Genomic DNA, 27,256 nt, shown 5'->3' on the forward strand with positions numbered 1-27,256 from the left:
GGGAAGGATTAAATAAGATAACAAAAAAGCCAAGAGGATAAGGAACCATTTGGGGCACTGGAACAGAATGGTCAAGATAACTGTAGGGACAGTTACTTCAGAATGCCTTACATTTGAGTTTGAAAAATCTTCAGGGAATTCTTAAGGTTTCTAACTGAATTTAGATTTTATCCAGAATTAAGTTTGTTTTTCTTTCTCATTTGATAAGTGTTCTGATGTTTTTCTGTTTCATTTGCTTAATGAGATCGAGGCTCACTATTTTTCAGTTAAGGAGAATTGGGTTTGTTAGGATTTTAAGTGTCATCCATTTGGCTGATATGTAAAGCTCAAACTGAGTTTGAGTGCTTTGCTCTTTTTCCCCTCCCAGGTTCTATCTAAATTGTGGGCTAAGAGTGATTTTTGAAAACCAAGGATTTTGACTATTTCAAAACAAGGAAACTAACAAAAGTAATTGCAATTTAGGTTATGCAATTGGTGCAAAAGTTCTTGTTCACTGTGATATTAAATGATGGGAACCCAGTAAACTAGGAAGTTTCTCTTCATCTTTCAGAAGCATGTTGTCTGGTTAAGAAGATAACCCTGAAAACATGCTGCCAGGCAGATATGTTGGAACCAGTGATGGAAGGAGAAGTACTGAAGGAGAAGATGCCTTCTAACTGGGAGCGTTAGGAATGCTGGATAGAGCACATGTGCGCTCGCTCCTTCCTGAGCCTAAGAGATGGGCTTACCCATCTGTTTAAATCTGTAACCTTACTGTTATATCTCAGCTACTATGATACATTATCAGGCCCACCTCATAAAATTGAGGCATAATCAGTTTGAGAGATTTTCAGCCAGGATTATAACCTTTCCCTGCCTCATGTAGCTTACAACAAATTTTTAAAAAGCTTATTTCTAACCAAGACTGGCATCCTCTATAGTCCTAGCAGTAAGGTGTGCTGGGCCTTGAGGCCAGTCAGAGCTGGGTTCAAATCCCTGCTCCGATACTATGGCCTTGGGCAACTTACTCGGCATCTCTGGGCTTCTTTTTCCCATCATGCCAAAGGGTGATCACGCCAACTTTGACAGGTGATCGTGACGGGTTTGAAGATTAGGATCCATAAATGAAAGTTTATGGCATACCTTTTCTCATTATGATCATTTAGAGGTATATTTGTTTCTCATACCTATGATATTTCATATATTCATCCTGAGACTTAAAGGTTCCTGTTCCATCATGTTTAAGCTATTCAGGAGTCATGTGTCTGTAGATGCTATCTGAAAACCTGTACTTAAAATTGGGAGCAGTTCCAGATTCTGCCGCCCATGTTTCAGGCATTTCACATGGGGTGATTGTACACGTACAATCCTACACTTCTGGCTCGTGTACCTAAATCAAGTAGTCTTACCTACTTTTTGAACTAAAAAAATTCTAATGGAGAAGCATGAATGGAAACTTGGACTCATTGGTGAGGTAACTATCTTGTCAGTTCAGGCTGCTGTAACAAATACCACACACTGGGTGGCTTATTTATTTCTCACAGCTCAGGAGGTTGGGAAGTCCAGGGTCAAAGGTGTTGGCAGATTTAGTTCCAGGTAAGGGCCCCATCCTGGCTCACAAATGCCTGCCTTCTTGCTCTGTCCTCACACGTTGAAGAGAGAGATCACTTTTTATCTTGTCTTCTAAGGGCACCAATCCCATCATGAGGACTCTACTCTCCTGACCTAATTACCCCCAGAGGCCTCACCTCAAATACTATTACATTGGAAATTAAGAGCTTCAGCATATGAATTTGGGAGGACAAAAACATTCAGCCCATAGCAACAATTAACACAAGTTAATTCAAAGTTCATTATTTTGTTGCTTAAACTTGCCAGGCTATTTCCTATGGTTACTAACAATCCCCCACCTACCCCTCTTTAATTATATTGCTTAGCTGAAGGGCAAAACCATTTCTGTGCTAAGGATGGCTGGCTCAAATGCCTTCCAAGATGGGACAGGTACACATAAATAAGGGGATAGGCCACTGTAGATCACAGAGCACCCCCCCCAAAGGGGAGCAGCCCAGCCCTGTAGGACCGTAACATAGTGCTGGGCTCTGGGTGTGTGTTTCTAAGGCTGGGAATCTGGATTGACATGCAGCTGTCAGGTAGTAGATGTATTGTTGCTTGCCTTTTTTTTTTTTTTTTTTAAATTTTAATACTATGATAAGCCAAACAAAATACATCTGTGTATTGGCATGCCTGTGGGGCATCAGTTTGCCTCATCTTCTCTGTTTTGTGCCAAAGGTACTCAAGTGTTTGCCTGGAAGATCCAGTTCCATACCTTTCATTTACATAGGGTAATGTGTGTTTTATTTCCGTTGTGGAGAGTCATAATCTTCACTGTTCATATCAATAATCATGATTTAAAGCACCTGGTTGAGGGAAAACAAAAGCAGGTTTTATGTGTACTCTGTCCAGAAAAGTCTTACTTTGGTATTGAACTGTTGATTTTTATCAGAATTCCCCCAGGTATTGTTGTAAATGCACTAGAGCTCCTTGCATTATCCATTTGATCTGGTTTCAGAGTTAGGAAAGTATCTTACATTTTTACTGAAAAACACTAAATCAAGCATGTCAAACTCAAAGGCTAACACGGACCAAATAAACGAGGCGTGCCGAGAGCTTGACGTGCTTCCACTAACTGGTTGAAACTCCTAAAATAACTGCTCCGTATTGGTGTGTTGATGATTGAACTCTCCAGTAGTGGGACTTAAGTGGGATTATTAAATAACCTGCTAGGAAGTAAGGATCATCTGCCTTGGACCAGAATGCCCAGATAACCACTTTACAGTAAGCCAGTGGAGGAAATAAGTTTTAAAATGCAACTTCTTGCCAATGTAATGTATAGAATCTTAGCTTTGGAATACTTCCCTCTTGAAGTACAATTTTCCAAAATGGGCATCTCAACCTTTCTGTAGCATATTAAGTAGAAGAGGGGAAAGAAGGAATTGAGGTATAAGAGTGGTCCTCAGTGCCACTATTAACCATTTTCTTCAGGTTTTCATATTATGCAAACATGTTTATGATATGCCATCATGTCAGGAATGTGACAGTCTCAAGTTATTGTCGATCCTTTCCAACCTCCATGTTTCCTCGCCTTCTCTTAAAGGTCACACTGAGCACCAGTCTGAAAGAATGTTCCTCTTTCTCTCCTTAATCTCAATAGGTGGAATATATGTTGGTGTCTTTTGATCATGAAAAGAAGAGAGTCCAGTTGGTCCTGTCTGGAGAAGAAGTCCTTGAAACTCTACAAGAAAAGGGGGAAAGGACAAACCCGAAGTAAGCTGGAGGCTTGTTTTAGTGTTTCTGAAACTGTCAAACTACTAGAATAGCCTCTTTCCTCAGATGTGAAGGACACAGGATAGCATACCAGTTTAGAGCCGGGCTCTGATTCCCAGCTGCCTGGGTGCAAATCCTGGTTCCTGTACTTAATAGTTGGGTAACCTTAGGCAAGTCCCTTAACTTCTCTGTGCCTCAGTTTCCTCATCTGTAAGGGAGGGATAATAATATCTACCTTGTAGGGTATTGACATTTTAAAATCCATTAACATATTAGAGCACTTAGAATAGTAAAGGCAATATAGAGCTTGTTTACTATTTTTAAAAATTGCCATAGTGTTCCTGAGACCACGAACGATGGTGCCAGATTAAACTTGCAGATGGGTTTTGTTTGGCTGGTGGGATGTTTTCTAAATATTTATTTAAGTAGACAAAGAGGGGAAGGGGGCCTGTGCTCTGCAGTTTATTTTTCTCCTCACCTCAGCCCAGAACTGAAAGAGCCTTAGGGCCTCATCTCCTTTCCTGCACAGGGACTGGCTTGTCCTGACAGAGAGTGCCCTGTGCGTGTTTTCACTTATTTATAAATATTTTGGACCTGGTACTTTTAACCCTTATATAGTTGAAGAGCTATGGAAAATTAATGGCCTTTGGGAATTATAAAGCAGTTTTTAGCTTCATTTATACCTAATAGTTTCTAACATTTTTGAGGCAATGCTTTAAAAGAACTTCTAAGAATTGAGTAGACTGCAGCAAAGAATAAGATGGAGCAAATTTTTATTTTCTTCTCTGTAGCCACCCTACACTTTGGAGACCAGAGTACGGGAGTTACATGATTGAAGGGACGCCTGGACAGCCATACGGAGGAACCATGTCCGAGTTCAACACAGTTGAAGACAATATGAGACAGCGCCGGAAGGAGGCAACTTCTTTATTAAAAGAAAATCAGGCTCTTTGCACAATAACTTCATTTCCCAGGTTAGTTCCTACGTGAACATGCCCCAGGGGACAGTTCAGAGCTCAAGGTTATAAAGAGCAAATCATGACCAAGCATTTGACCCTAAAAGTTCTCATACTTTACAGACCGGTCATTCTTCACAGCACTGCCTTTGGCTGCCTCTATGTTAGAGCTACAGGCAGATGTTGCACACCAGCTCCAGTGGGTGGTGTGGCCTGGAGCCCTGTGGTAAGGGCTGTGTCTGGGCTTGGTGGGAAAGACCAGGAGGACCACTGTGGCCGGGTAGCAGGGTGGAGGCAGCAGCACATCCTGTGCCATGCAGCTCTGACCTTGTGAGGAATAGTGAGTTCTCTGACCAAGTGCTCCTTGCACCCTCACATGTGTTTGCCTACCGGTAAAGGGTGACATTGGTGGCCTATCAGAGGTCACCTGTTGGAGGGCCACCATCAGTGCACCCAGGGCGCTATCGGCATTGAACAAGGGGCGGAGGGGGCATTAGGTCATATTTTCCCTCTCCCTGCCAGAAATAAAAATACGTGGAAAATGTTCTTTTCCACATATTTGGATATTATGGGGAAAAGAAAATTTTAGATTTGTCTAATTGGGAATTGTAAAGCAGTTTTTAGCTTCATTTATACTAATCTAGTAATGGCTAAAAGTTCACAAATATAAATAGAAATAGTGAGATTATGTTTTTAGCTTACAATGAGGTACATAAATATGCTACAATTATATGGAGGACCTGTAGGTAAGAATACGGTTCTACCAAATCGTCAATCTGATCTATGCTAGATATCTGTCAGAGTGTGACCAAGTATGCTCACCTCCTCAAAGTTCAGAGAGCTTCGGGGATTAGTATCCATGTCCTGGAACAGTTTGATAAATGTCTGTAGTGGACACAGGCATTCAGAGTCACACCATTGGTCTCAGAAGGACACTTGAATGAGAATTTTCTTTAACATTTCCGTGGTCATATCTAAATAGTTGAAACCTGTTTAAGCAACTCATCAAACATTTAGAAAAACATCTCTTTCTGTGATTCCTTTGTTCATTTGTGCAGGCCACTCCCCTCTCCCTGCCAGAAATAAAAACCCCATCTGGGTGAGGGTGGGCAGGTGTGCTTGGAAGAGAATTGGCATGTTCCTTTGCCCAGTGTTTGAAGGAGGTAAAGAATTCATGACTGCCATTCACAGGATACCCGAGTGCCCGCTCCACACCAGACCCACACAGTGAGGATGCAACCATGAGGGAAAGTAGTGAGGGGGTGTGGTGCACAGAGAGAGTGACGTGGTTGTCTCATGGCCTCTGCGTGGTGGAGGAGGGCGCTGCCCAGGGAAGATGATTGTTAGAGACATCCGAAGTTCTAGTAGAGTTTAATAGAAGTGGAGAGGGAAGGCTGTACTAGGAAGGGGGTGCAGCATGGGCACACGTCCTAAGATGAGCCAGGGGAGGACCGAGCCTAAAGAGCTGAAAGAAGGCTGGCCAGTGTGATGAGGATGCTGAGAATGAAATGGAAGTGTGGGGTAAGGTGATGCCGGGCAGGTCGTTGGTGGGCCAGTTGTGTTAACTAAGAATTTCAGTTGCTATCCTAAAAGCAGTGGGAGCCTTGGGAAGGTCGGGTTGGGCGGATTGCATCACGTTTTAGTTCTGCAGCCCTGCACTTGGGCTGTGGTGTCAGTGTGGCTGTAGGATGGGTGCAGGGCTTGTTAGGAGACCAGCAGGGGGCTCAGTGAGGAGGTGAGGAGTTGAGGGCAGCCTGCAGAGGGTGGGTGGCGGAGATGGAGAAAATGGATAGATGAAGAGATGGGCAAAATCAGCAAACGGGGTGGAGAGAAGAGATGGCAAGGCTGTTGGTCAAGTAATTATTATGAAATTTACAGTAATAATACCTGTAGCCTACTTCTTGGCCTTTATTTGACAAGTTTCAGTGAACTGGAAAATTCAGTATCTTAAATTTTCCTTTTTTTCCTTAACATTAAAGGATTCTACCTTTCACTTAGCAAATTAAAAAGAAAAAGAGGTTTGTAATGCAAACCAGAATTGTTTTCTCTTATACTTCAAAATTCAGAATGGTTAGTAGTGTGGCAGTAGGCCGCAAAAGGACATTTTTTTAAGTTAAATCTAATGTGTTTTTTCCTCGTGATAATGGCTCTGTATGGAACCATTGCCACCCCTGCCCCCCTTTGTTTTTAAGATCTAGCTTCGTAAGTCATTATGAGGGGGAGTTGAGACAATGAAATAAGTTTTATTCTAAAAAGTCTACTGTATGTTTTGGACTTGAAAACAAAACAAGAATAATATTTAGTTGTAGAAGTTGTAGAACTTCACCTTACATCTATAGAAAATGATAAGGAAGGTTTTATTTTGGGATCAACAGTAAAAATAGTACTTGGTTTCTTAAGTGTAAACAGCATGATTTTTCTCTCTGTAAAGAGGCAAAAATTCTATAGTGTGGAAGTGTAGTCCAAAACAATGGTCATATGACAATTTGAGTTTAATCAAATGTACAGGGAATGAAGAATTCCATTCCCCAGTCACACTGCTGCAGTCCGCTCTCAGGGGTCCCCTGTGGCTAGTGGCCACATGCTGAGATTGGACAGCACAGGTGTTAATGGGGCCGTCTTGGCAGGAGGTTCTGTGGGGGTGCTGGTCCAGAAGCAAAGCAGAGCTGTGCAGGAGTCTGAGGATCTGAGCTCTGACCCCCAGATCAACACCCTGGCGGGGAATGCCCGTGTACACTTGTCACTCCGCTAAAGGACTCTCCCTAACGCACAGGGCATGTGCCACAGGAGTTCCAGCAACCCTGGGAACTATTTTCTAGATAAGATCAGCAAATTCAGTTGTTCTCAGGTCAGGTGGAAGTGAGGCGTGGAGGCTAGTCTTGGCTCTCAGCCAAGTTTCCTACCACTGATCTATACCCTGACAAGAACCTCCCTTGTGTGGCTTTCACTAACTTGATCGTCTTTGCCCTCCCTCAAAGCACACTTAACCACTGACCTTAAAATTCTTAACTCAAAGAACAGGTGGTGTGACAGCAAGTGAGGTGGAATTGGAGCGTTCTGACCACAGGGATGCATACAGAGCTGCCCTTTTCTGTGTGGGAACTAAAACTTCTTTAGGTCAAGTAGGTAATAGGGTTGGGTTTCAGACCTCAGAGAGAGATCTCAGGGGTGGATGGGGACACCAGTGGAGACACTAAATCTAATCTTGAAGGATTTGTGAGGTGACCTGCAGAGGCAAAAAACAGGAGACCCCTTTCAGATTCAGGCAAAGCTTATCAGGGGGTTGGGGCAGTGTCAGTACAAGGGTCAAAAGATAAGCTGAGAGTTTAGAGCTAGTAAAAGCAGAAGCCTCAGAAGCTGGATAGGGGGCACCTATAACCCCTGGGTTGATGCTGTTAAATGAAGAGATGGGCAGGATGCAAGTGGGCCTTCTCTAGAGCAGCGGTCGCCAACCTTTCGGACCTCACGGACCACCAGTGGCCCTCGGAGCACTGGAGCACTGGTTGGCAACCGCTGCTCTAGAGGGTGTTCTGTGGGCGATGAGTGAACGAAGTTCTCTGATGAGGTTAGTAAAGGGCTGGAATCACAAAAGAAGATCTTGGTGAATAAGAAAAGCAAAGGCGTGGTTGTAATGGAGCATAATATTTACAAACCATTTGTGTGCTTGACCCTCTGAAAAAGGGAATGATAGAGGCTAGGTATTTTAACAGGTGCAATGATGACGAGGCATAATTAACTCAATTTGTTGTAGATTAGGCTGTCCTGGGTTCACGCTGCCTGAGGTCAAACCCAACCCAGTCGAAGGAGGAGCTTCCAGGTCCCTCTTCTTTCCCGATGAAGCAATAAACAAGCACCCCCGCTTTAGGTGAGTATAGCTTTGTGTTTAAATACAGGTGCCCCTCACTCAGATCTCTGCCTTCTGAGAGGATGATAGGCCTGCCCGGGAATCCTTTTCAAGCATTTACTGAATTCTGGCTCCCTCTGTAATTAACCAGAGAAGACAATATATAATACACACACACATACACATGTACACACAAACACACACCTGTTGTGTACCCAAGGCTGCTTGATTATTGCTTCTGGGGCCAGGTTTGACTTGCCTATTTCCAACTCATCTTAAAGTCATTAACTTAGCCACTGTATTCTCCTTTAATGAGCAGATTATTTTCCATCCTAGTTCTGTAAACACCTATTTTGGGAAAGCTTTCCCGTAGTTATTTCTGCCTTGTTCTCCTCTAAGTTACCACCAGTATCTGTGTGATCTTTTCTTCCCATTCTGTATACCCTGGTAATAAGGTAAATTATGTACATCTGCATATAATAGGCACTCTCCACCTTTTGTTCTATTATAGTGGTTCTCAACCTTGGCTGCACATTAGAATCACCTGGGAATCTTTTTAAAATCCTGATTTCTGGGCTTCATCCTTTGGAAATTCTGTTTCTTTGTTACTAATGTTGTGGCCCCACCCCATAACAAACAGAATTTCTGGAGTATGAGGCCCAGAAATCAGGATTTTAAAAAGATTCCCAGGTGATTCTAATGTGCAGCCAAGGTTGAGAACCACTGTTCTATTATCTTCTAGGTCAGTGGTCGGCAAACTGCGGCTCTCGAGCCACATGAGGCTCTTTGGCCCCTTGAGGGTGGCTCTTCCTAAGCCTTAGGAGTACCCTAATTAAGTTAATAACAGTGTACCTACCTATATAGTTTAAGAAATTTGGCTCTCAAAAGAAATTTCAATTGTCGTACTGTTGATATTTGGCTCTGTTGACAAATGAGTTTGCCAACTACTGTTCTAGGTCTTTTTGTGTTTAATTCTTGGGTTTAAGTTGCTTCAGGGCCCACACCAGTCTAATAGCTTTGTACCTTGAGTCTCACCCTTCATCCTGAACCTGGCGCCTGACCTAGAGTTAGGGATGTTGGGACTTGTCAGTACTCATTTTTAAGAGGTCTGCAAAGTTTTTGGGGGGAGACAAAGATTTATAGACATAGTTCCCAACTTCAAACGTTAGAGTGTGCGAAGGGGAAAATAGATATTCAGCTGCAAGAAAAGATAGATTATGACTCTGTTAAAAAAAAAAAAAAAAAGGTAGCATTGCCCTGGCTGGCCAGTGGCTCCGTTGGTTAGAGCATCATTCTGCACACCAAAAGGTTGCAGGTTAGATTCCCATTCGGGGCACATACATACCTAGGTTGTGGGTTCAATCCTCGATTGGGGCGCGTATAAGGGGCAACTGATTGTTGTTTCTCCCTTTCTCTCTAACAGAGACAATATAAACATATCCTCTGGTGAGATTAAAAAAAGAAAATGGGAGTGCAGGGATCCTCCTGGGAGAGAGCAGGTGCTTCTGACGGAGAGGATCCATGCAGGCTCATGAGGCGATGGCACTGAGTCTACAGCGGCACTCTCCAACAGGATGTTAGTTTAAATTTTCTAGTAGCCACATTTAAAAAGTTAAAAATGTAGACTTGGCTTTATAATATATTTTATTTAACCCTATATATCTAAAATATTATTTCACCTTATGATCTATTTTTAAAGTATTAATATGAAATTTTTTTATACTAAGTTGTCAAAATCTGGTGTGTATTTTTCTCCTCCCAGCATATTTTTATCAGGACTAGCTACACTTCAGGTGCTCAGTAGCCACATTTGCTTGGTAGCTCCTAGATTAGACATCACAGGTCTAGAGGATAAGTATTAAAGCTGCAGGTTGGGAGCAGCAGTAATGAGGTCTTGGGGCTCCAGAGATGCCTGGGAGAGCAAGGCATCTTTTAACTAAAGTTTGGTTAAAGTCTTTGTAATGTGGGAAGTGTTAGAGGTGCAGGGTGAGACCAGACCCTGCGGACTCCAAACACTGAGTTAGGAGGCGCAGGGGTGAAGCAGGGGAGAGAATGGCAGTCTTGAGTAAGCACCCAGGGGAGTGGTATTAATGTGAAGCCCTTTTTCGGAGGATCGCTCAGGGTATCTTGATCCATATAAATTATCTAGAGTGGCCCCAGAATTAGTTTGAAGGTACAGGATGTCATTCATTTACTTGTATATGATCAAATTTTCTTTTACATAATGGGTCTTTGGTACCGATGGGACTGATGGACGGTGTTTGGTTGTCTGTTTCAGCACCCTAACCAGAAATATCCGGCACAGGAGAGGAGAAAAGGTGGTCATCAATGCACCAAGTGAGTCCACAGGCGTGGCAGGTGGAGAGGTTCCTGTGGAGTTGTTGTTTAATCCTTGGCTCTCACCCATTTCTTTTCTTTTTTTTTTTAATACAGTATTTAAAGATAAGAACACACCGTCTCCGTTTATAGAAACATTTCCTGAGGATGACGAGGCGGCCAAGGCTTCAAAGCCAGATCACATCTACATGGACGCCATGGGATTTGGGATGGGCAATTGCTGTCTTCAGGTACTAGCTCCCAGGCAGAGGCGAGTGCCCTCGCCCACTTCTCTCTATAACTTCTGTCCTTGACAGGTTTGTGTTTCCGTTTTAAAAATCATATTTAATCAGGTTGAAAAGGTAGCTGGTATGCTTTTCTGAAAACCAGTGAAGTTATTTTAGTAAATTCGTTGGAAACGCTCTCTTGACAGAGAATTGACAGACTCTGCCTTCCACTGCAGGGATGCGTAGTTGTTGATTAACATAAAATGTGAACTGTTCCCAGTCACTGTCTCTGTTCTTTCTATAAGCCTGATTTTTGCTGCCATCTAGCGACAGTGTAGCTTTGAGGTTATAAACATGGCTTCGATCTCTTGTTTCTGAAAGTGAAGTCTAATAGATGCATTCCAGTGATTTTGTCATCAAGGGAAGGACTGTTTGGACTTTAAATCTTTATATTCATGTGAGGCCACCTGGCAGCATAAAAAGAAAACAGCCTGAATTTGCCCTGCCCCTGGCTGAGTTACACAGGAGGTAGAACAGCCGTTCTGACCTAATCAGATCACGGAGCCCCTGGCAGGGACTGTGCCCAGGCTCACTTAGGGCCTGGGGGGCAGAGCCCGGGACTCCTCAGGCAGCGCAGGGCCTGGCTACTCTGGTATTTGGGTAACTTCCTTCACTTTTTTTGGCCTGTTTTCTCAGCAGTTTAAAGAAGGGTTTATATTAAGACCTCTTCTAGGTCTGACTCCAAGCTAATATTTACTTCTGTTCATAAAAACAATGAAATATTTATTTTTAATCTTTATTTAAAATCCTCTCAGAACAAGAGTTGAAAATTTGAAAAATATCAAAGAAAAGGGAGCCTCTTGTTATTTAAGGAGGTTTTATCTAGGTCTCATTATTTCAGCTGATTAGGAACAGTGTTCTTGGAGCAGCACCAGGCATTGTCCCCACGTAAGGGCCCCTGGACCTCCAGCCCGAGCACTTTCGACACAGGGGCCGGGAAACCAGCCTCCCCATCATCTCAAACAGCTGCAGCACAGGCACACACCTTCCTGCACATATCTCTAATGCATTTATTTTCACGGCTATGTGGAATCAAAATCGGCTGCCAGGGTCCGAGTTTTCCGTGCTAAATGTGTTTCAGTAACCATGGCCAAGGGTACAGTTTTCTCCTGCTTTTCCTGACTTCCATAGGTAGTATAAAGTATGTGGCTTCCAAATAAACAGGCCAGCAAGTTTCCTTACACATGGCCGCACTTCATAAAAAAGGAGACCTTTTGACTGTTAACTGCTTATCTGCCTCCCTATCTTAATTACAAATATTTCCAAAGAGAACCATTAAGCTCTAGAACTCTCAGTGCACAGCTTTAAAACTCTATTGGTGCTGTGGGAGAACCGCTTGCCTTTTTTTGGTTTAATATTAAACCAAGGTGTTCGCCAGGGACATTGCAGTTGTTCTGTTCCAAAGGGCTATTCTTTGAAATGCTGTATTTTTACAAATAAATGCAGTCTCATGCTATCTACCAGCCACATTTTTATTGCTGGTTGATATAGTTTTCTATCCAATTTAAGCTTTGTCATGGGTTTAAATTTCTTTTTCTCAATGGTACGTCCAATACCCAGTGTCAGTACTGAAAAAATTGGTACAGATGTGAAGTGTGTGGCACAGATGTGAAGTTGTGGCAGAAACAACTTCCACAATTCAACACAGAGCTTCCTGCTGTGAATCTCTTTAGTGGAACACTAGCAACTGCTTATTACGGTAAAGCAGAAAAAAATGTTTAAAAAGTAATTGAAGATTAATGGAAAATTTACAAGACAAATCATTTAACCACATTCAAAATTGACTCTTGGGAGCTTTTCAGTAATCATTTATTTATTTATTAAAAAATATATTTTATTGATTTTTTTTACAGAGAGGAAGGGAGAGGGATAGAGAGTTAGAAACATCGATGAGAGAGAAACATCGATCAGCTGCCTCCTGCACACCTCCTATTGGGGATGTGCTCACAACCAAGGTACATGCCCTTGACCGGAATCGAACTTGGGACCTTTCAGTCCATAGGCCAACGCTCTATCCACTGAGCCAAACCGGATAGGGCTTCAGTAATCATTTAATGAGTTCATGTCAGTAAGTTCCTGTGTGTTGTAAGAGGTCTCCCCACACCCAGAAAATCATGTGGCTTTAAACTGGGTTCTAGATAAATTTTAAATATACTTGTATTGATTTCAGAGAGGAAGGGAGAGAGAAAGATCAATGATGAGAAAGAATCATCGGTCGGCTGCCTCCTGCACACCCCTGTGGGGGATCGAGCCCACAACCCGGGCATGTGCCCTGAACGGGAATCTAACCATCACCTCTTGGGTCATAGGTCAAAGCTCAACCACTGAGCTACACCGGCTGGGCCTAGATAAATTTCAGATTACATATTTAGGTTTTTAACATCTACTGGTATTTTTCATACACTCATTTTTCCCCTCTCATCAGTTTCCTGGTGACATTGCTTCTCTTCTTCTTTTTTTTTAAAATCTTTTTTATTGATTTTTTTACAGAGAGGAAGTGAGAGGGATAGAGAGTTAGAAACATCGATCAGCTGCCTCCTGCACACCCCCTACTGGGGATGTGCTCACAACCAAGGTACATGCCCTGGGCTGGAATCGAACCTGGGACCCTTCAGTCCACAGGCTGACACTCTATCCACTGAGCCAAACCAGTTAGGGCGCTTCTCTTCTTTAAATACTTTAAATGGATACCAGAAGCCAACTGTTCATATATTTACACCTTTTTAAGGTATTAGAACTTTTTTCCTTTCTCCACTAAGCCTTTATCTGCAGTGATGTTGCATTTGGTTTGGTAACTATGGTATCAGCTCTAGAGTAAGGAGGATAGTAAGTGGATTTAGAATAAGCCGCTGTGCTGTTGTAACGCAGCTATTGAATTCCAGGTGCTAATTTTCTAACTCGTCTAGGGTTGGCTTTCCCAGGATCTGCCTGTGGATGAGCTAGTATGCAGTAGGCCAGTTAACAGAACCCAGTCACAAAACTGAAAAGAAACAATGCTCACTGTACTATCTTTTTAAGAACAAAAGTCACAGACACACACTAAAATTTTTAGAAGTGCTGAATAGGACCCAAGTAAAGTAGAGAAGTCTATTCAGAAGAATTCAGCAGTCAAAATACTTGGGGAACATTTAAGTGCTTGTAATCTCAATCCATGTGAATTTGGCCCATGGGGTCACAGTTTTTCAAGTATCTCATCTCACCATTTTATTAAAATAAAACTTACCTTTGCCCGTGTGTTCTCCTCTATAACACCCTCATTCCTTCAAGATACTGTATAAATGTAATAAATATCTATTATACTAAGTAGGCATCAGACACTGTTCTTCACACTTGGCATAGACATCCCTGCTGTGCTGGAGGTTTCTGTGGTGGGGTCACAGCAGATAAGTGAGTAAATACTTTGTGCACCCTCCCCCATCTCCTCACTTCTCGTTTACCCCTTACCCAGCACAGACTAATTTCCGAGTTTCTGCCTCTTTCCAGACACTACCCTCCTTCTGGTTATCAGTGACCTAGTTGCCAGCCCTGCTCAATCTTTATCTGTTTAACCTTTGATACTCTTATTCGTTGATGTCTATGACTCAGCTCTTCTCTGGGTTGAATTAATCTGTAATGGCTGGGCAATTATTACATTTTACTGAAAACATAGCCTTAGCATAGGAAGTGTAGGAAGATCAGGACACAGTAACCTGTCTGAAAGATTGTTTTCTATAGTCACCACGCTGACCTGAGATGCCACTGTGAGTCAGCAGGTGCACCTGTGACTCCAACAGCAGTTCTTGGCTTTTAAGAATGCAAAGTTGAGACCTGGCTAAAACTATTGGAACTAACATGTTGGTTTAGCTATTTCAAGTATTAAGCAATTTAAGTAATTTCCTGTGCCAACATTAAATTCAAATTATCATCTTATATAATAAAAGTATAATATGCAAATCGACCAAACGGCAGAACAACTGGTCAGCAGAAGTGGGGCCGGTGAGCAGGCAGTGCCCGGCCAGCCAAGGTGCATGCCAGCGGACAGAGGGAGGGAATGGTGGTGGGGGGTGGCAGTGAGTAATGGTGGCGGAGGGGTGATGGGGGGGGCGGGGCTGGCCACTTGTCGGCCGGTGCCGTCCCCTGATTGACCCGCCTGGTCGCCTCCTGCAGAGGGAGGCCATGGGTGGCAGCAGTGGCAGGGCGATGGGGTTGGGGCCGGCCACTCGCCATCCCCTGATTGGCCTGCCCAGTCGCCTCCTGCAGAGGGAGGCCAGACTGTGGCTTAGGCCTGCTCCTGGTGGGGAGCGGGCCTAAGCCGTCAGTCAGACATCCCCTGAGGGCTCCTGGACTGCAAGAGGGTGCAGGCCAGCCTGAGAGACAGCCCCCCTCCCCAAGTGCATGTATTTTTGTGCACCAGGCCTCTAGTCCTATGTAATCCTATATAATAAAGTGCTAATGTGCAAATAAATGATTGTCACGCCCTCGTGCTGTGGCCGGGGGACCTGAGGCTGTGCTCGCCCTGCAGGGCTTGATGGGGGTGGGGCCAGCCGGGTCTGGGTCTCGCGCGATTTTGAGGCACACGCGGGGGTGCGGGGACTAGACTCTGGGTCCCACGGCGCACCCCAGGCTCTGACAGGAGAGTTTCATATACATTTTACTAATTTTCTTTCATCTCTGACACTTCTATTATAGAGAAAGGACAAATAGCAATATTAAAATATTTCCTCTAATTCCCTTTTAATGTGCACAAATTTTGTGCACCAGGCCATTAGTTATTAAATAACAGTGACAGGAAATTAGAACTGTTCCCAATTTGCAGTTAATGTAGATGTGCCAACACAACCACAATTTATATCCCTTGCTCCCTTCCACTGCTCCCAGTGTCCTGCTCCAAAAAAGGTAGAACATTTTTTTAGATTCTTTTTAGTAGTTATTTGTGGAGGATTTGTACTAATCATTATGTGATCTTTTTCTCTGCCTAACTCTTAAATGTCCTACTTACCCATCATGTGCAGACTCTCTAGGTCAGCGGTTCTCAACCTGTGGGTCAAGACCCCTTTGTCAGTCGAATGACCCTTTCACAGGGGTCGCCTAAGACCATCCTCCATATCAGATATTTACATTACGATTCATAACAGTAGCAACATTACAGTTATGAAGTAGCAACAAAAATAATTTTATGGTTGAGGAACATGAGGAACTGTATTTAAAGGGCCAGAAGGTTCAGAACCACTGCTCTAGGTGATCTGCCCATCTTCAGGACATCATCTGAGCCTACTCCCCAAATATTTCTCCAGCCCAGGTTTTTCTTCTAGGCACCAGTTCTGGACCCAGCCACTTACAGGGCGGCTTTCTTTGTCTGTCTGTCCTTGGCTCCGTAAGCCTTTGCCTCTTCTTCCTGTCTGTCCTGGGAGCACCCAAGCCAAGTGCTAAGTCACACCCTCACTCTCTCTACCCTGTGGCCTCAAGAGCTGGCTGCCTTGTTCCAGTGTGCTCAACTTTTTCTTAGGCGGTTGCAGCATTTGAATTTCTCTGCCTTCCTCCAGTCTTGCCCCTTCCAAGCTGTTTACCAGTGCACTCTGAACCCATCCTCGGTATCTCCAAGTCCCCTTTTCACCAAAATGCATGTAACCTCTCAGCCAACTGAAGTGAATGGGAAGCTCTTGAAAGAAACCAGTAGAAGAGGAAATGCCTTAATGAACTTTATCATTTATCTAATGTCTTGTTTTTCTTCATTGACTTTTAAAATCTTATGTTAGTTTTGAACATGATTAAATACCACTTTCTAGCAAAATTCGTCTAGGACAAGCTTTTAAACAAACTCCTGTATTAAACGTTTCATCAATGGAATGACCATTACATACCAGGCCCCTCCCTTCTTCAGTCTTCTTCTCAGACTTCACTCCTAGGGGAGGATGTTAATAATTCTTTGTTGTTAATAACTTGCAATTCTTACACAGGTAACGTTCCAAGCCTGCAGCATTTCCGAGGCTAGATACCTGTATGATCAGTTGGCCACTATCTGCCCAATTGTCGTAAGTAGAAATCATATCTTACTTTAAATTCTTCTTTGCATAGAATAAAGACCGCATGTCCGAAGTTTGCTGAGTGTGCTAGTTAAGTCCATTTCAGACTTCATTCAGAAATGAACTAACCCAGATAATATGTAGATTAAGAACCAGTGGACTCAGTCTAAGCTGTAGACTGTTACTGTTGCTAGGAAGACATTTATGTGCTAAAGTGTTAAGTTCCAGTATAGCCATCTTCCCTCTTCCATCCTTCATGTCCTCACATTAGAGAGAGGATGTTAAATGTACCAGATGCAGGGATTCAAGTCACTCCTGGGGTATTCCACTATGAGAAACAGGCACAGACAGTGCAGTAGAGCTGTGTTGCATAACTGATTCTTCGTGACCAGAGATAACTGCATGGAGCTTTTTTCAGCATGAAAGTGACATTTTGAACCTGCAGGTGCTGACTTCTGTTTGTTTTTAGATGGCTTTGAGTGCTGCGTCTCCTTTTTACCGAGGCTATGTGTCAGACGTTGATTGTCGCTGGGGCGTGATTTCTGCATCTGTAGATGATAGAACTCGGGAGGAGAGAGGACTGGAGGTGGGAATGATTTTTCCTTCATAGCCTTTTTATATCAAGCAGATCAACCAGAGCTATTGTAATAACCACTTGTGATTGTGAAGTTTCCCTCAAATTTTTATCTTGAGTCACACATGGGAAGAAATTCATCGGTTATAAACCTATCTTTGTGGTCTTTGGCTTTAAAGTGTTTGTTCTGGGGTGAATATGTGGAAATGTGATTTGGTTTGGGGGGGGGGTTTAATTTTCATCATTTGTTGAAATCTGTATTTATTTTATCTTCTAAATTAATAGTGTAGTTTTTGTTTTTAATATTTTGGCAGTCACTGCTGATGGCTGTTTTTACCAAATGCTTTTTGGCGCTACATGAGTGCTTTGTATATGATGCTTTCTGCCGTGGAAAGTATACTCTGTTGTCACAGATTTTTTGCCCCATATGAAGGGTTAGGTTTTGCCTTATAAGGGTCAGTTAGTGCCTCTTGTTTGCCTCTTGTTTGAATTGTGACCTTGCATTTCTCCAACCAACAGTATCCATCAGAACCACCTCTGGAGATCTTTAAAAAAATAGACCCCTGGCCCATCTCAGACCTTTAATAAGTTTTCTAGGACTGGAACCTTGACATAGGTGTTTTTAAAGGAGCCCTCCCAAGTAACTCTGATGTTCTGAACCAGGGCACACTACTGCTACTCTGCTCTTCATGCAATTGCTCATAAATTGTTGAACATGCTTTCTAAAAATAAACGAACTTCAAAGGAGAAATCATTTTGATAGTTTTCTTTTACAGTATAGGCTTTTTATTAATCATTTTGCTGTCAATCTTGGCATTTATTTTTGAAGCTTAATAAGAATGAAGGTGATGTGCTTTAAAAAAGAAAAAAGTTAAGGTATATTTAAATCATCAGGCAAAAAGGCTACTTAAAAATGAGGGGGGGGGGGGAAGGCTACTTAATTTATCCAGGCTTTTTAAATATAATTTTCCCTAATATTACTTTTCAGTGTTAACTTATTTTTTCAGAGTCTTATGTTAAGGTTAGACATTTTTATATAATCATTATATATAAAAACATACGGCATTTTAATGTAATTATTTGGGGCATTAGTTTATTTCCAAATGATTTTATATGGCATTCATTCACATTTTTTAAATTTTAGCCACTGAAGAACAGTAACTATAGGATTAGTAAATCCCGATATGATTCAATAGACAGTTATCTGTCTGAGTGTGGAGAGAAGTACAATGACATCGACTTGACAATAGATAAAGAAATCTACGAGCAGCTGATGCAGGAAGGTGAGCATCCATGTCTTTTTTCCTAGATTTGACTGTACGCCTTTAGTTCTTCAAAACTCTTTTAAACTTTTTTTGCTGACTCTTGGTCTGGTTTCTGTTTTTAGTGTGAAGTCTCTAACTTTTCTTAGGAGGCTGCTTGTTCCTAAAGTTTCAAATTCCAAATACTTGTGAGATCTTCTTGGCTTTTAGCAAAAAGAACTTACTTTGGAGGTCTGTATCTAGGCCCCCACCAGTGCCCCAACAGGCATTGTGTAAGTAGCGAGTGAAACTCCGGCGCTTCCCCAGGGCCCGTAGGATAAGGGCCTGGGCAACATGAGTTACCGAACACACCAGCCATTGCCTGAGCTTCTAGACACCCGCTCTTCAACCTCCTGAGCTCTGGATCTCCAGAACTTGGCTGGAGATCCTGGCTGGAGATCCTGGCTAGGCTGCTGATCAACTGAACTCCGTCTCCGTGTCATTCCTTTTCGCCGACTCCATCCACACCTCTGGGGACCCCTGGACCTGCTGGGGTTGGACTCCGGCATCCGGCACTGAGCTGTCCGTCTTCCTTTGGGACTTAGCGGACAGTGGAGTCTTGAGCTGTGTAGTGAGTCCAGTGCAACCTCTCTTTGCAGGCATTGACCACCTCCTGGCCCAGCATGTTGCTCATCTCTTTATCAGAGACCCGCTGACTCTGTTTGAAGAGAAAATACACCTGGACGATGCCAATGAGTCTGACCATTTTGAGGTAGTTCCTGTTTTAAATGCATTTTTATCTCACTAACCAAGACGGAGGCAGTTTTCTGTGTCTGTGAGAAATTGGCCAGTGGAAACCTCACATGCCTTTCATTATCCAGTGCAGTATAAAACCAAGACAAATTTTAAATTGGTTCAAGGTACTTTTATTATGATTCTTACAGGTTATAGCTCCAGTTCTAAATTTCTTATTCTGTATTTTCTCTTGTTTGCAGCATGGTGAAAAGTTCAAGCATGCTACATAAAAATAACCTGATCAGTTATTTCAGAGCTGCTGGCATATAACCAACTTTTATTAAACACTTGCTGTTTGTTTTCCTAGCAGGTCACATTCCAAGAAAATCTTAAGTTGTACCTTTTTGTACTTATAAACTGAAGAGTATTAGGTATGGACAGCAAGCAGTCTCCCCTCATTAACTATCAAGTCATCTTAATATTTTCTGGGGCCTATGGAAAGTTGGTTTTATTCTCTGCCTTTTTTATTATAGAACATTCAGTCCACAAATTGGCAGACAATGAGATTTAAGCCTCCTCCTCCAAACTCAGACATTGGATGGAGAGTGGAGTTCCGGCCCATGGAGGTAAGACGCGCATCAGCAGGAGCGAACTCACACACCCGTCTTCTGAATGCCCATGACCCCGTGACGCTCTTAGCAGAGGCTCCTAAATTAACTGGAAACCGTAACAGATCAAGTGTGTGCACGCAGTGAGCGCGTCCAGAAGCTAAGGAGGGTTGATTTCTGAGAATAGATTGTGAGCAGACTCAGACCCTGGTGGGGAATTGGGGGATGACGTGATCCAAGGAGGGCTTTGTTGGGGAGTGGCTTGTGTGGTGGGTTCCTAACTTCTGGGCTCCTGCTTGTCTAGGTTCAGTTAACAGACTTCGAGAACTCGGCATATGTGGTGTTTGTGGTGCTGCTCACGAGAGTGATCCTTTCCTACAAATTAGATTTTCTCATTCCGCTGTCAAAGGTAAGAGTGTGATAAAGGGTAGCAGCGGGTCTAGATAGCTGTGACTATTCTGTTCATTTGTATGTCATATTTATTTTAAATGTGACCTCATTTAGAATTGTTCACCTTTTAGAATAAAATGCTTCTCCCGCCACCTTATTGTTTTTTTCCTTTTTGATGCTACACTGGTGGAAACTCCTGAAAAAGTGCTAACAGTGGTTTCTTACTCAGCCCATTTGAAAGATAGTGGTTGGAGTGAGTCCCACAAACAGATTTCATCCTCCCCACCATCTTATTTTGGTGACAGTAGTAAGCCTAGGGTGTGAGGAGAAAGGGTACCTGCTGTGGGGCTGAACTGGAGCTGTTCCTGGAGAATGTGATGGCTTGGACCATCAGAAAAACAAATCCAATAAAAAACAGAAAAGGAAACTCCGGGAAGCAGTTTCCTGGCAGAGCCTCAGAACAGTTCCAGGCTGTGAGGCAGCAAGTAGAAGGTTTGGTTCCCGGGCCAGTAGGTGTGTTGGCAGAGAGAGAGGCTGGGAAAGCTGCGGGCAGAGCGAGGGGTCTGGTGAGGTGTGAGGGCAGAGCGAGGAGAAGAGCAGCCCCGTCCCAGCAAGTGTGGAAGGAGGAAGAAGCCGCTGCTCCCTCTCCCCCGGGGGCACCGCAGCTGCCCTGTCCCCCCAGACCCGGGAGGCAGTCTGGCTGCCAGCTCGTCCCTGCCTGCTCTCACACCCAGGCCGAAGGGGACCATGGAGTCCCGCGGCCCATGTTGCACACCAGGTGTGCCTGTTGGGGAGAGCAGCCTGTCTGAGGCACAGTCCATGGAAGCTACCAGTCTAAGCCTTTGTTTACAATAGATGTCTAAATGTCAGTAGGAAACCAAGAACTTTTAATGGCCTTAAAGAGCCTACAAAAAGTATATTATCCTCAGTGAAACACAGCTAATTCAAGAAATTGGAAAAAACTCTTAAAGAAATTCTAGAGAAGGCTCACATCCATGAAACACGCACTGTGGACCACCGAGCATTTGGAGAATAGTTGCTAGAAACAAAGAACAATGGTAGCCACAATTTTAAAACTCAGTAAATGGCCCAGCCAGTTTGGCTCAGAGGATAGTGCCTGCCCAAGGACTGAGGGTCCTGGGTCTGATTCCTGTCAAGGGCACATACCTTGGTTGCAGGCTCAGTCCCCAGCCCTGGTTGGGGTACATTTGGGAGACAACCAATCTATGTGTCTGTCCCCCCCCCTCCCCCGCTTCCCACATTCTCTAAAAATCAATGGAAAAATATCCTCAGGTGAGGATTAACAACAAAGATAAACCACACCTCAGATATTGAAGATCAAAGTCAGTGATTTAGGAAGCCAAAGTGGGATCCAGCCCAGCAGATGGCAAAGAAATGAAGAACTGGAACATGGAAAATTGTTCTGGAAAGTTCAGTGTTTGTGTAATTTAGAAGAAAAGAATAGTCTATATCGGGTGGAGAACCATTTTTCTGCCAAGGGCCATTGGATATTTATAACATTACTAGTGGCCCAGTGCACAAAATTTGTGCGCGGGGAGAGGGGGTGTCCCTCAGCCCGGCCTGCACTCTCTCCAATCTGGGACCCCTCGGGGAACATCCCTCTCACAATCTGGGACTGCTGCCTCCTAACCACTCACCTGCCCACCTGCCAGATTGCCCCTAGCCACTCTGCCTGCCAGCCTGCTCACCCTCCCCCGGCCTGATTGCCCGTAACTGCCTCTGCCTCTGCCTCGCCACCATGGCTTTGTCCGGAAGGTCTAATTAGCATATTATCCTTTTATTAGCATAGATTTGCTTAATATAAATGTATGTTGCTATGTTAAAAGCTCCTAAGTTTATTGAATTTTGAGTCCTGCGGGCAGTTGCCTTGGCAGGGCCAGACCAAATGGTTTCTCCGGCCTCATATGGCCCATGAGCCAGGCACTCCCTCCCCCAGCCCGGTCTGTATAAAAGAGATGTAAGATATGGTAATCAAGGAAATAAGACAATTTTCCCTGTAAGAGTCCATTAGGTCTAGAGATAAATATTTAAAGAAGAACCCACTAGGAATTTCTGAATCTCAAAGAAAAATAACAGCTGTCTAGATAGAATTAGGATAGCTGCCAAGAGGGTGAAAAACAAACAGTTTATCACTTCTATCACTTCTCATCTACAACAATAAATAGTAAAAGAGACTGAGAAAGGTCTTCAGAATCCTGAGGGGTTAAAAATCACAACCATCGAATTGTCTTCCAGTCAAATTATTCTTTAAATTCCAGGTAATTCTAACAAAACTTGATAGATTATTAGGGCTAAAAGTATGCCAGAAGTCTTACCTAGTGAAGGACAGTGGAGGAGAAGGATGGTAGATACTCTGTAATACTTGGCATTTAGAGAGAATTCAAAACTACTTGTTTAAAAGAAAAACTAGTAATAGATAGCTACAGGTTAATAGTAAATCCTACTATTAACTATCTACTATTAACCTGCAGCTAAAAGGTGTGGGGTCAGGGGAGTGTAAGACAGGATAGCCCAGAGAGCATAAAATGGTTAAAAAAAAAAAAAGACAACAAACTTGAATAAACTCTCCTATTAAAAAGCTGAAACAGGTAATATAGCAACATAATGGCATCTATTGTTTGCATACAATATGCCTAAAATAAGGACAGTGTGGAAAATAGCTATCTTTGAAAAAGATAACCATATTGACAAATGTGATAGAAAGTATATAAATGGGATAGAGGAAGCAGTTTTCTTTACCTTAGAAAATCAGTGTTAGACTCATGATTCTCTTTACCCCATAAAGTGTAGCAAACATTTTTCAGAAGCATAAGAAGCATTTAACGGCACTGTGGTATGGTAGATACGGCTTTATCAGGCCGATGCTCTATCCACTGAACCAAAACGGCTAGGGCAGCGACCATGGTGGAATTTTAGCCTGTATTTGAATATGTTTCTAGAAGTCCCTAGATTATTCAGGTCATATGTGTCTTTAAAAAACAACAGTAGGAATTAATGAATACAGTGAAGAGGCTAAGTCATCCAAGACTTTGAATAGCCCATGCTAGTTCAGTGTGACCCTCTAACTTGTGTCTTTCATATATTGAGAATCCTCTCAGATTTCATTATAGGAAGTAAGGGATTACTAAGAAGTTTTGAAAGCTCTTTGTGAGTCTTAAAAAGTCACTGGAGAAATGGAGAATTCACGAATGGCGAGGTTTTGGTCTGTTGAATAAGTGGACACGGCCAGGGCAAACAGTGTTGCTGACCCTCTGCCCCCGGAGAGCTGAGCTCAGTCCAGATCTGACGACAATGTGAGGCAGCAAAACCCCGGGGCGGTGGGGGGCAGAGCACTGACCTGGGAGCCAGGGCTGGGTTCCCTGCCTTTCCTCACCTGGGCCTCGGACGAGTCCTGTGCTGTGTAAAGGGAGCCAGCCACCTGCCCTCAGACAGGTTTCCTGGAAGGCCAGTCACAAAGGTGCCTTGAAATGCAGGCAGCCACGTGATTCTATGCTTTTGTTTTTTTAAGGTGAGCTTCTCTTTTCCCCCATTATTGTTAAAAAGCACATACCAATTTGTGGTTGAGTGACACAGTCCCCACATAAAGGTGAAAAGTCCGCTCTTCTGACCAGAAACCACGGGAAGGACAGTAGAATTCTTGAGGGAGGCGAGTCCTGATGGCAGAAGTGACGGAGGCACGGCTGGTTGGTCAAGAGTGTTCTGACTTGGGCATGTTCTTTTTCTCCCCTAGGTTGATGAAAACATGAAAGTCGCACAGAAACGAGATGCTGTCCTGCAGGGAATGTTCTACTTCAGGAAAGATATTTGCAAAGGTATTACATCCTCTTGGACTTCTGGGGCCACTTAGGCTACAACAGGCCACTAACGCTGCTCTGCCATCACCAGCAGGTGGCAACGCTGTGGTGGACGGCTGTGGCAAGGCCCAGCAGGGCGCGGAGCTGGCCGCAGAGGAGCACGAGGAGTATGCCCTGATGAGCATAGACACCATCATCAATGGGAAGGTAGGGTCCTGTGCGCCCACTGCCTGCCGGCCGGCCGACACCCACAGGCAGGGAGCTCATGGCATCTCCTGCTTCGTGCAGGAAGGCGTGTTTCCTGGGCTGATCCCCATTCTGAACTCCTACCTGGAAAACATGGAAGTGGATGTGGACACCAGATGTAGCATTCTGAACTACCTGAAGCTGATTAAGAAGAGAGCATCTGGTATGGTATCCTTTGCTTTCTTTTTTCTTTAAAAACAAATCTCAATGTAGGCAGAATCTCACAATCTTAAAATACTCAGATTCTTAAAGTCACCAACTTTTTAGACCTCACGGACCACCAGTGGTCCACAGACCACCGGTTGGCGACCACTGTTTTAAAGGATGCATTTATTAATACACACCTTTCACATTTTGACATCTCTACAATCAGATACACCTTATAATCTCTGATAGTCACAGTTTAATTAGTGCTCTATTTTTTAATACTGATTCATCAAATTGGTGCATCTTTAAGTCGATGGCATTGTAGAGAATGCAACACAGTGCCTGGCTGTGACTGAAGTCCAGCCGTGTTCATTGTGCACCATCACGGGCTCTTTTTGTAGGGCTGAGTAACTCTGTAAGGTAAATAAGCAACACAGCGAGGGCGTCGGGGTCTTCAGCCTGCTGCATACAGTGAGCACCCCAGGAACCCCACCTCTGTTAGCCAGGGGAGCCGTCAGCTGTGAACCAGAGCAACGGTGATGGTGGTAATGGCATCTGTATTTTACAAAGGACGTACCCCCAGTGGTATGTCTGCCAGTTTCCCATTCCACTTACTGTTCTTTTCTCTCTACCTCTTTGACCAAAGGTCGCTCTGGCAAACGCGGGACCTGCTGTCCTCTGAGGTAGTCTCATGACACGGCCAGCATATGTGGTCTTCGCCCTTTGGCCAAATGGGAGGCCGCGTGCGTTAGTGCACGTGCTGGCTCTCGTTTCTTACGAGCTGGCAGTGTCGGTCAGTGTGCGGGCAGCATCTGCCAGGCAGCACTGGGATGTGTGTGGTCTAGTTGCCTGCCTGCAGCCTGAAATTCTTTTCCAGGAGGAGTCCTGCAAACACTATGGAAAGCATGCTTTCCCAGCCCCGCCACCTGGCCACACCAAAGGTCACGCTGCTTTTTCTTCAGGATTATGCATCCTGGCCAAATGTCAACTTGTATTTTAAAAAGCACTACTATTAAAGTGTCCTAAAATTTTTTTTTCTTTTTCAGGAGAACTAATGACAGTCGCCAAATGGATGAGGGAGTTTATCGCAAACCATCCCGACTACAAGCAAGACAGTGTAATAACTGATCAAATAAACTATAGTCTTATTTTAAAGTGCAACCAAATTGCAAATGAATTATGTGAATGCCCAGAGTTACTTGGACCAGCATTTAGGAGAGGAAGATATAGCGGAAGTAAAATGGACTCTTCCAACTAGGCCCCTGCAGAGGGACTCGCTTGCTGTTTCATCGGAGAACTGGCCGCAGCTCCAGCCAGAGCCTGGTGTGACCAGGTTAGCAGGACCATACCGGCTCCTGGACCCATGGGCCGGAAATGGCCTGAGAGGCTCCGGCTCCCTTCAGCGGATAAATCTAGAGTTTTTACAATGAACCTGTACATAGTAAAGTATTTTTATGATTAACAATGTATTTTAATAACATATCTAAAGTGTGGACTGGCTTGTACATTTCCCAATTCTCACTCTGGAGCAACAACTGCCCAAGCAGTTTTGTAAATGTGATGTTCTAGTAATTGTACTATATCTGCATTCCAGAGTTCAAAATGTTTACTGTAAATATTTGTGGGTGTTTTTTGTTTTTTTTTAAAGACTTTACCTGGACCCGATTCACTGAAATTTATCACTTCACTTTAAAACCAGTTTGTCTTATTGATGTTCTTTCAGTCATCTCCTTTGTTTTATATCTAAAATCACTGTCGGATCCATTGAAGGGCTTCAGGGGTAACCCTGGATTCTGGCACCTTATCTGTTTCTTTGGTAATCGGAATAGCTAACCACCAAGTAAAGCCATCGAACTGATGGCTGTTATGAAAGGTACTGTCCTTTTTTATTTAATTCGATGAGGCAGGCATTAAAGAGAACTCTATAGGAAGGCAGGAGACCTGTACCCTGAGTTCACATGTAGTGATTATTGGGGGTGATGGTTTTCCTCCTGTGCATAATATACAGAGTACTGTCAAAAATGGCACCCGCTCCTGTGTCTGTTCTGGTTGCTGCTGTGTATGTAAATGTGCAAATCAGGTGCAGTTGCTGAAGGTGGTTTTCTTACTTTTTTGTAGTTTCCAGTAAGCATATTGACAGACTTTCTTATAAAAGCCGTTTGCTCTAGGCTTTACCTGGAGGCTATCCTACGTGCTGCTTATGCCCTTCTCCTTGAAGCTCTTCAACAAATCATGATCTGCACTAAGTTTTGTGAATCAAGCCCCTAAATGTTTAACTGTAAATAAGTTTCACATAATTATTAGAGCATTTTGTTGAAGGTTTTTTCCAATTAAAGTCTTAACCTACTTCAGAAATAACTATGTACAGTAGATTATGCAAACCTTAACAGGCATCAATATTTAAACTAATGTGAATTTTAAGAGATTGTGACAAAGCTGCTTCTAAATCTGCTTAGGTATAAATACTAGGGTTTGTGCTATGTTTCATACACGCTCGTTGGAGGGTTAATGAATGCCTGCTTTTCATTTGCTTGTAAATCAGGTTGTAAAAAGGCAGATAAACTAAATGTTTGTGGGATGAGGAAATAAAAGAATGGAATGAGAATCCTGAAAACTGTTGAATGTGTGAGTTCTGCAACTAAAGGGGTGGTGGCGGGTTTGTGTTTAATCATCTCAGATATTCTGTGAAATTGTTTTCATTGCAATCCTCAGAGGTTTTCAGAAAGAAGCACAGTGACAAAAACAGACGCCTCATCTGCCCTGTCGCTGTCAACCCCAGAGGGGAGGGGAGG

At 43.4% G+C, this 27,256-nt stretch overlaps 1 protein-coding gene across 8 annotated transcripts in view; it reads left to right on the top strand.

Annotated features, from left to right (window-relative positions):
- GCLC (glutamate-cysteine ligase catalytic subunit) overlaps positions 1-27,078 on the top strand; it is a 49,635-nt gene extending 22,557 nt beyond the window's left edge. Inside the window, exons 2-16 of one of the 8 annotated variants that reach the window (XM_036316339.1) lie at positions 3,191-3,303; positions 4,095-4,277; positions 8,011-8,124; positions 10,382-10,440; positions 10,537-10,670; positions 16,643-16,717; positions 17,178-17,294; positions 18,427-18,565; positions 19,183-19,295; positions 19,792-19,884; positions 20,171-20,275; positions 24,008-24,089; positions 24,163-24,278; positions 24,360-24,480; positions 25,511-27,078. In XM_036316339.1, coding sequence (XP_036172232.1) covers positions 3,191-3,303; positions 4,095-4,277; positions 8,011-8,124; positions 10,382-10,440; positions 10,537-10,670; positions 16,643-16,717; positions 17,178-17,294; positions 18,427-18,565; positions 19,183-19,295; positions 19,792-19,884; positions 20,171-20,275; positions 24,008-24,089; positions 24,163-24,278; positions 24,360-24,480; positions 25,511-25,722 — 1,776 coding nt within the window. In that variant the 3' untranslated portion in view covers positions 25,723-27,078. Of the gene's footprint in view, positions 1-3,190; positions 3,304-4,094; positions 4,278-8,010; positions 8,125-10,381; positions 10,441-10,536; positions 10,671-16,642; positions 16,718-17,177; positions 17,295-18,426; positions 18,566-19,182; positions 19,296-19,791; positions 19,885-20,170; positions 20,276-24,007; positions 24,090-24,162; positions 24,481-25,510 lie in introns of all 8 variants that reach the window. The other 7 variants (XM_036316340.1, XM_036316337.1, XM_036316338.1 and 4 more) reach the window with 7 other exon arrangements.
- Positions 27,079-27,256: the final 178 nt, after the last annotated feature.

Source organism: Myotis myotis, unplaced genomic scaffold (genome assembly GCF_014108235.1).
Source record: "Myotis myotis isolate mMyoMyo1 unplaced genomic scaffold, mMyoMyo1.p scaffold_m19_p_7, whole genome shotgun sequence".
In the NCBI taxonomy this organism is placed as follows: Eukaryota; Metazoa; Chordata; class Mammalia; order Chiroptera; family Vespertilionidae; genus Myotis; species Myotis myotis.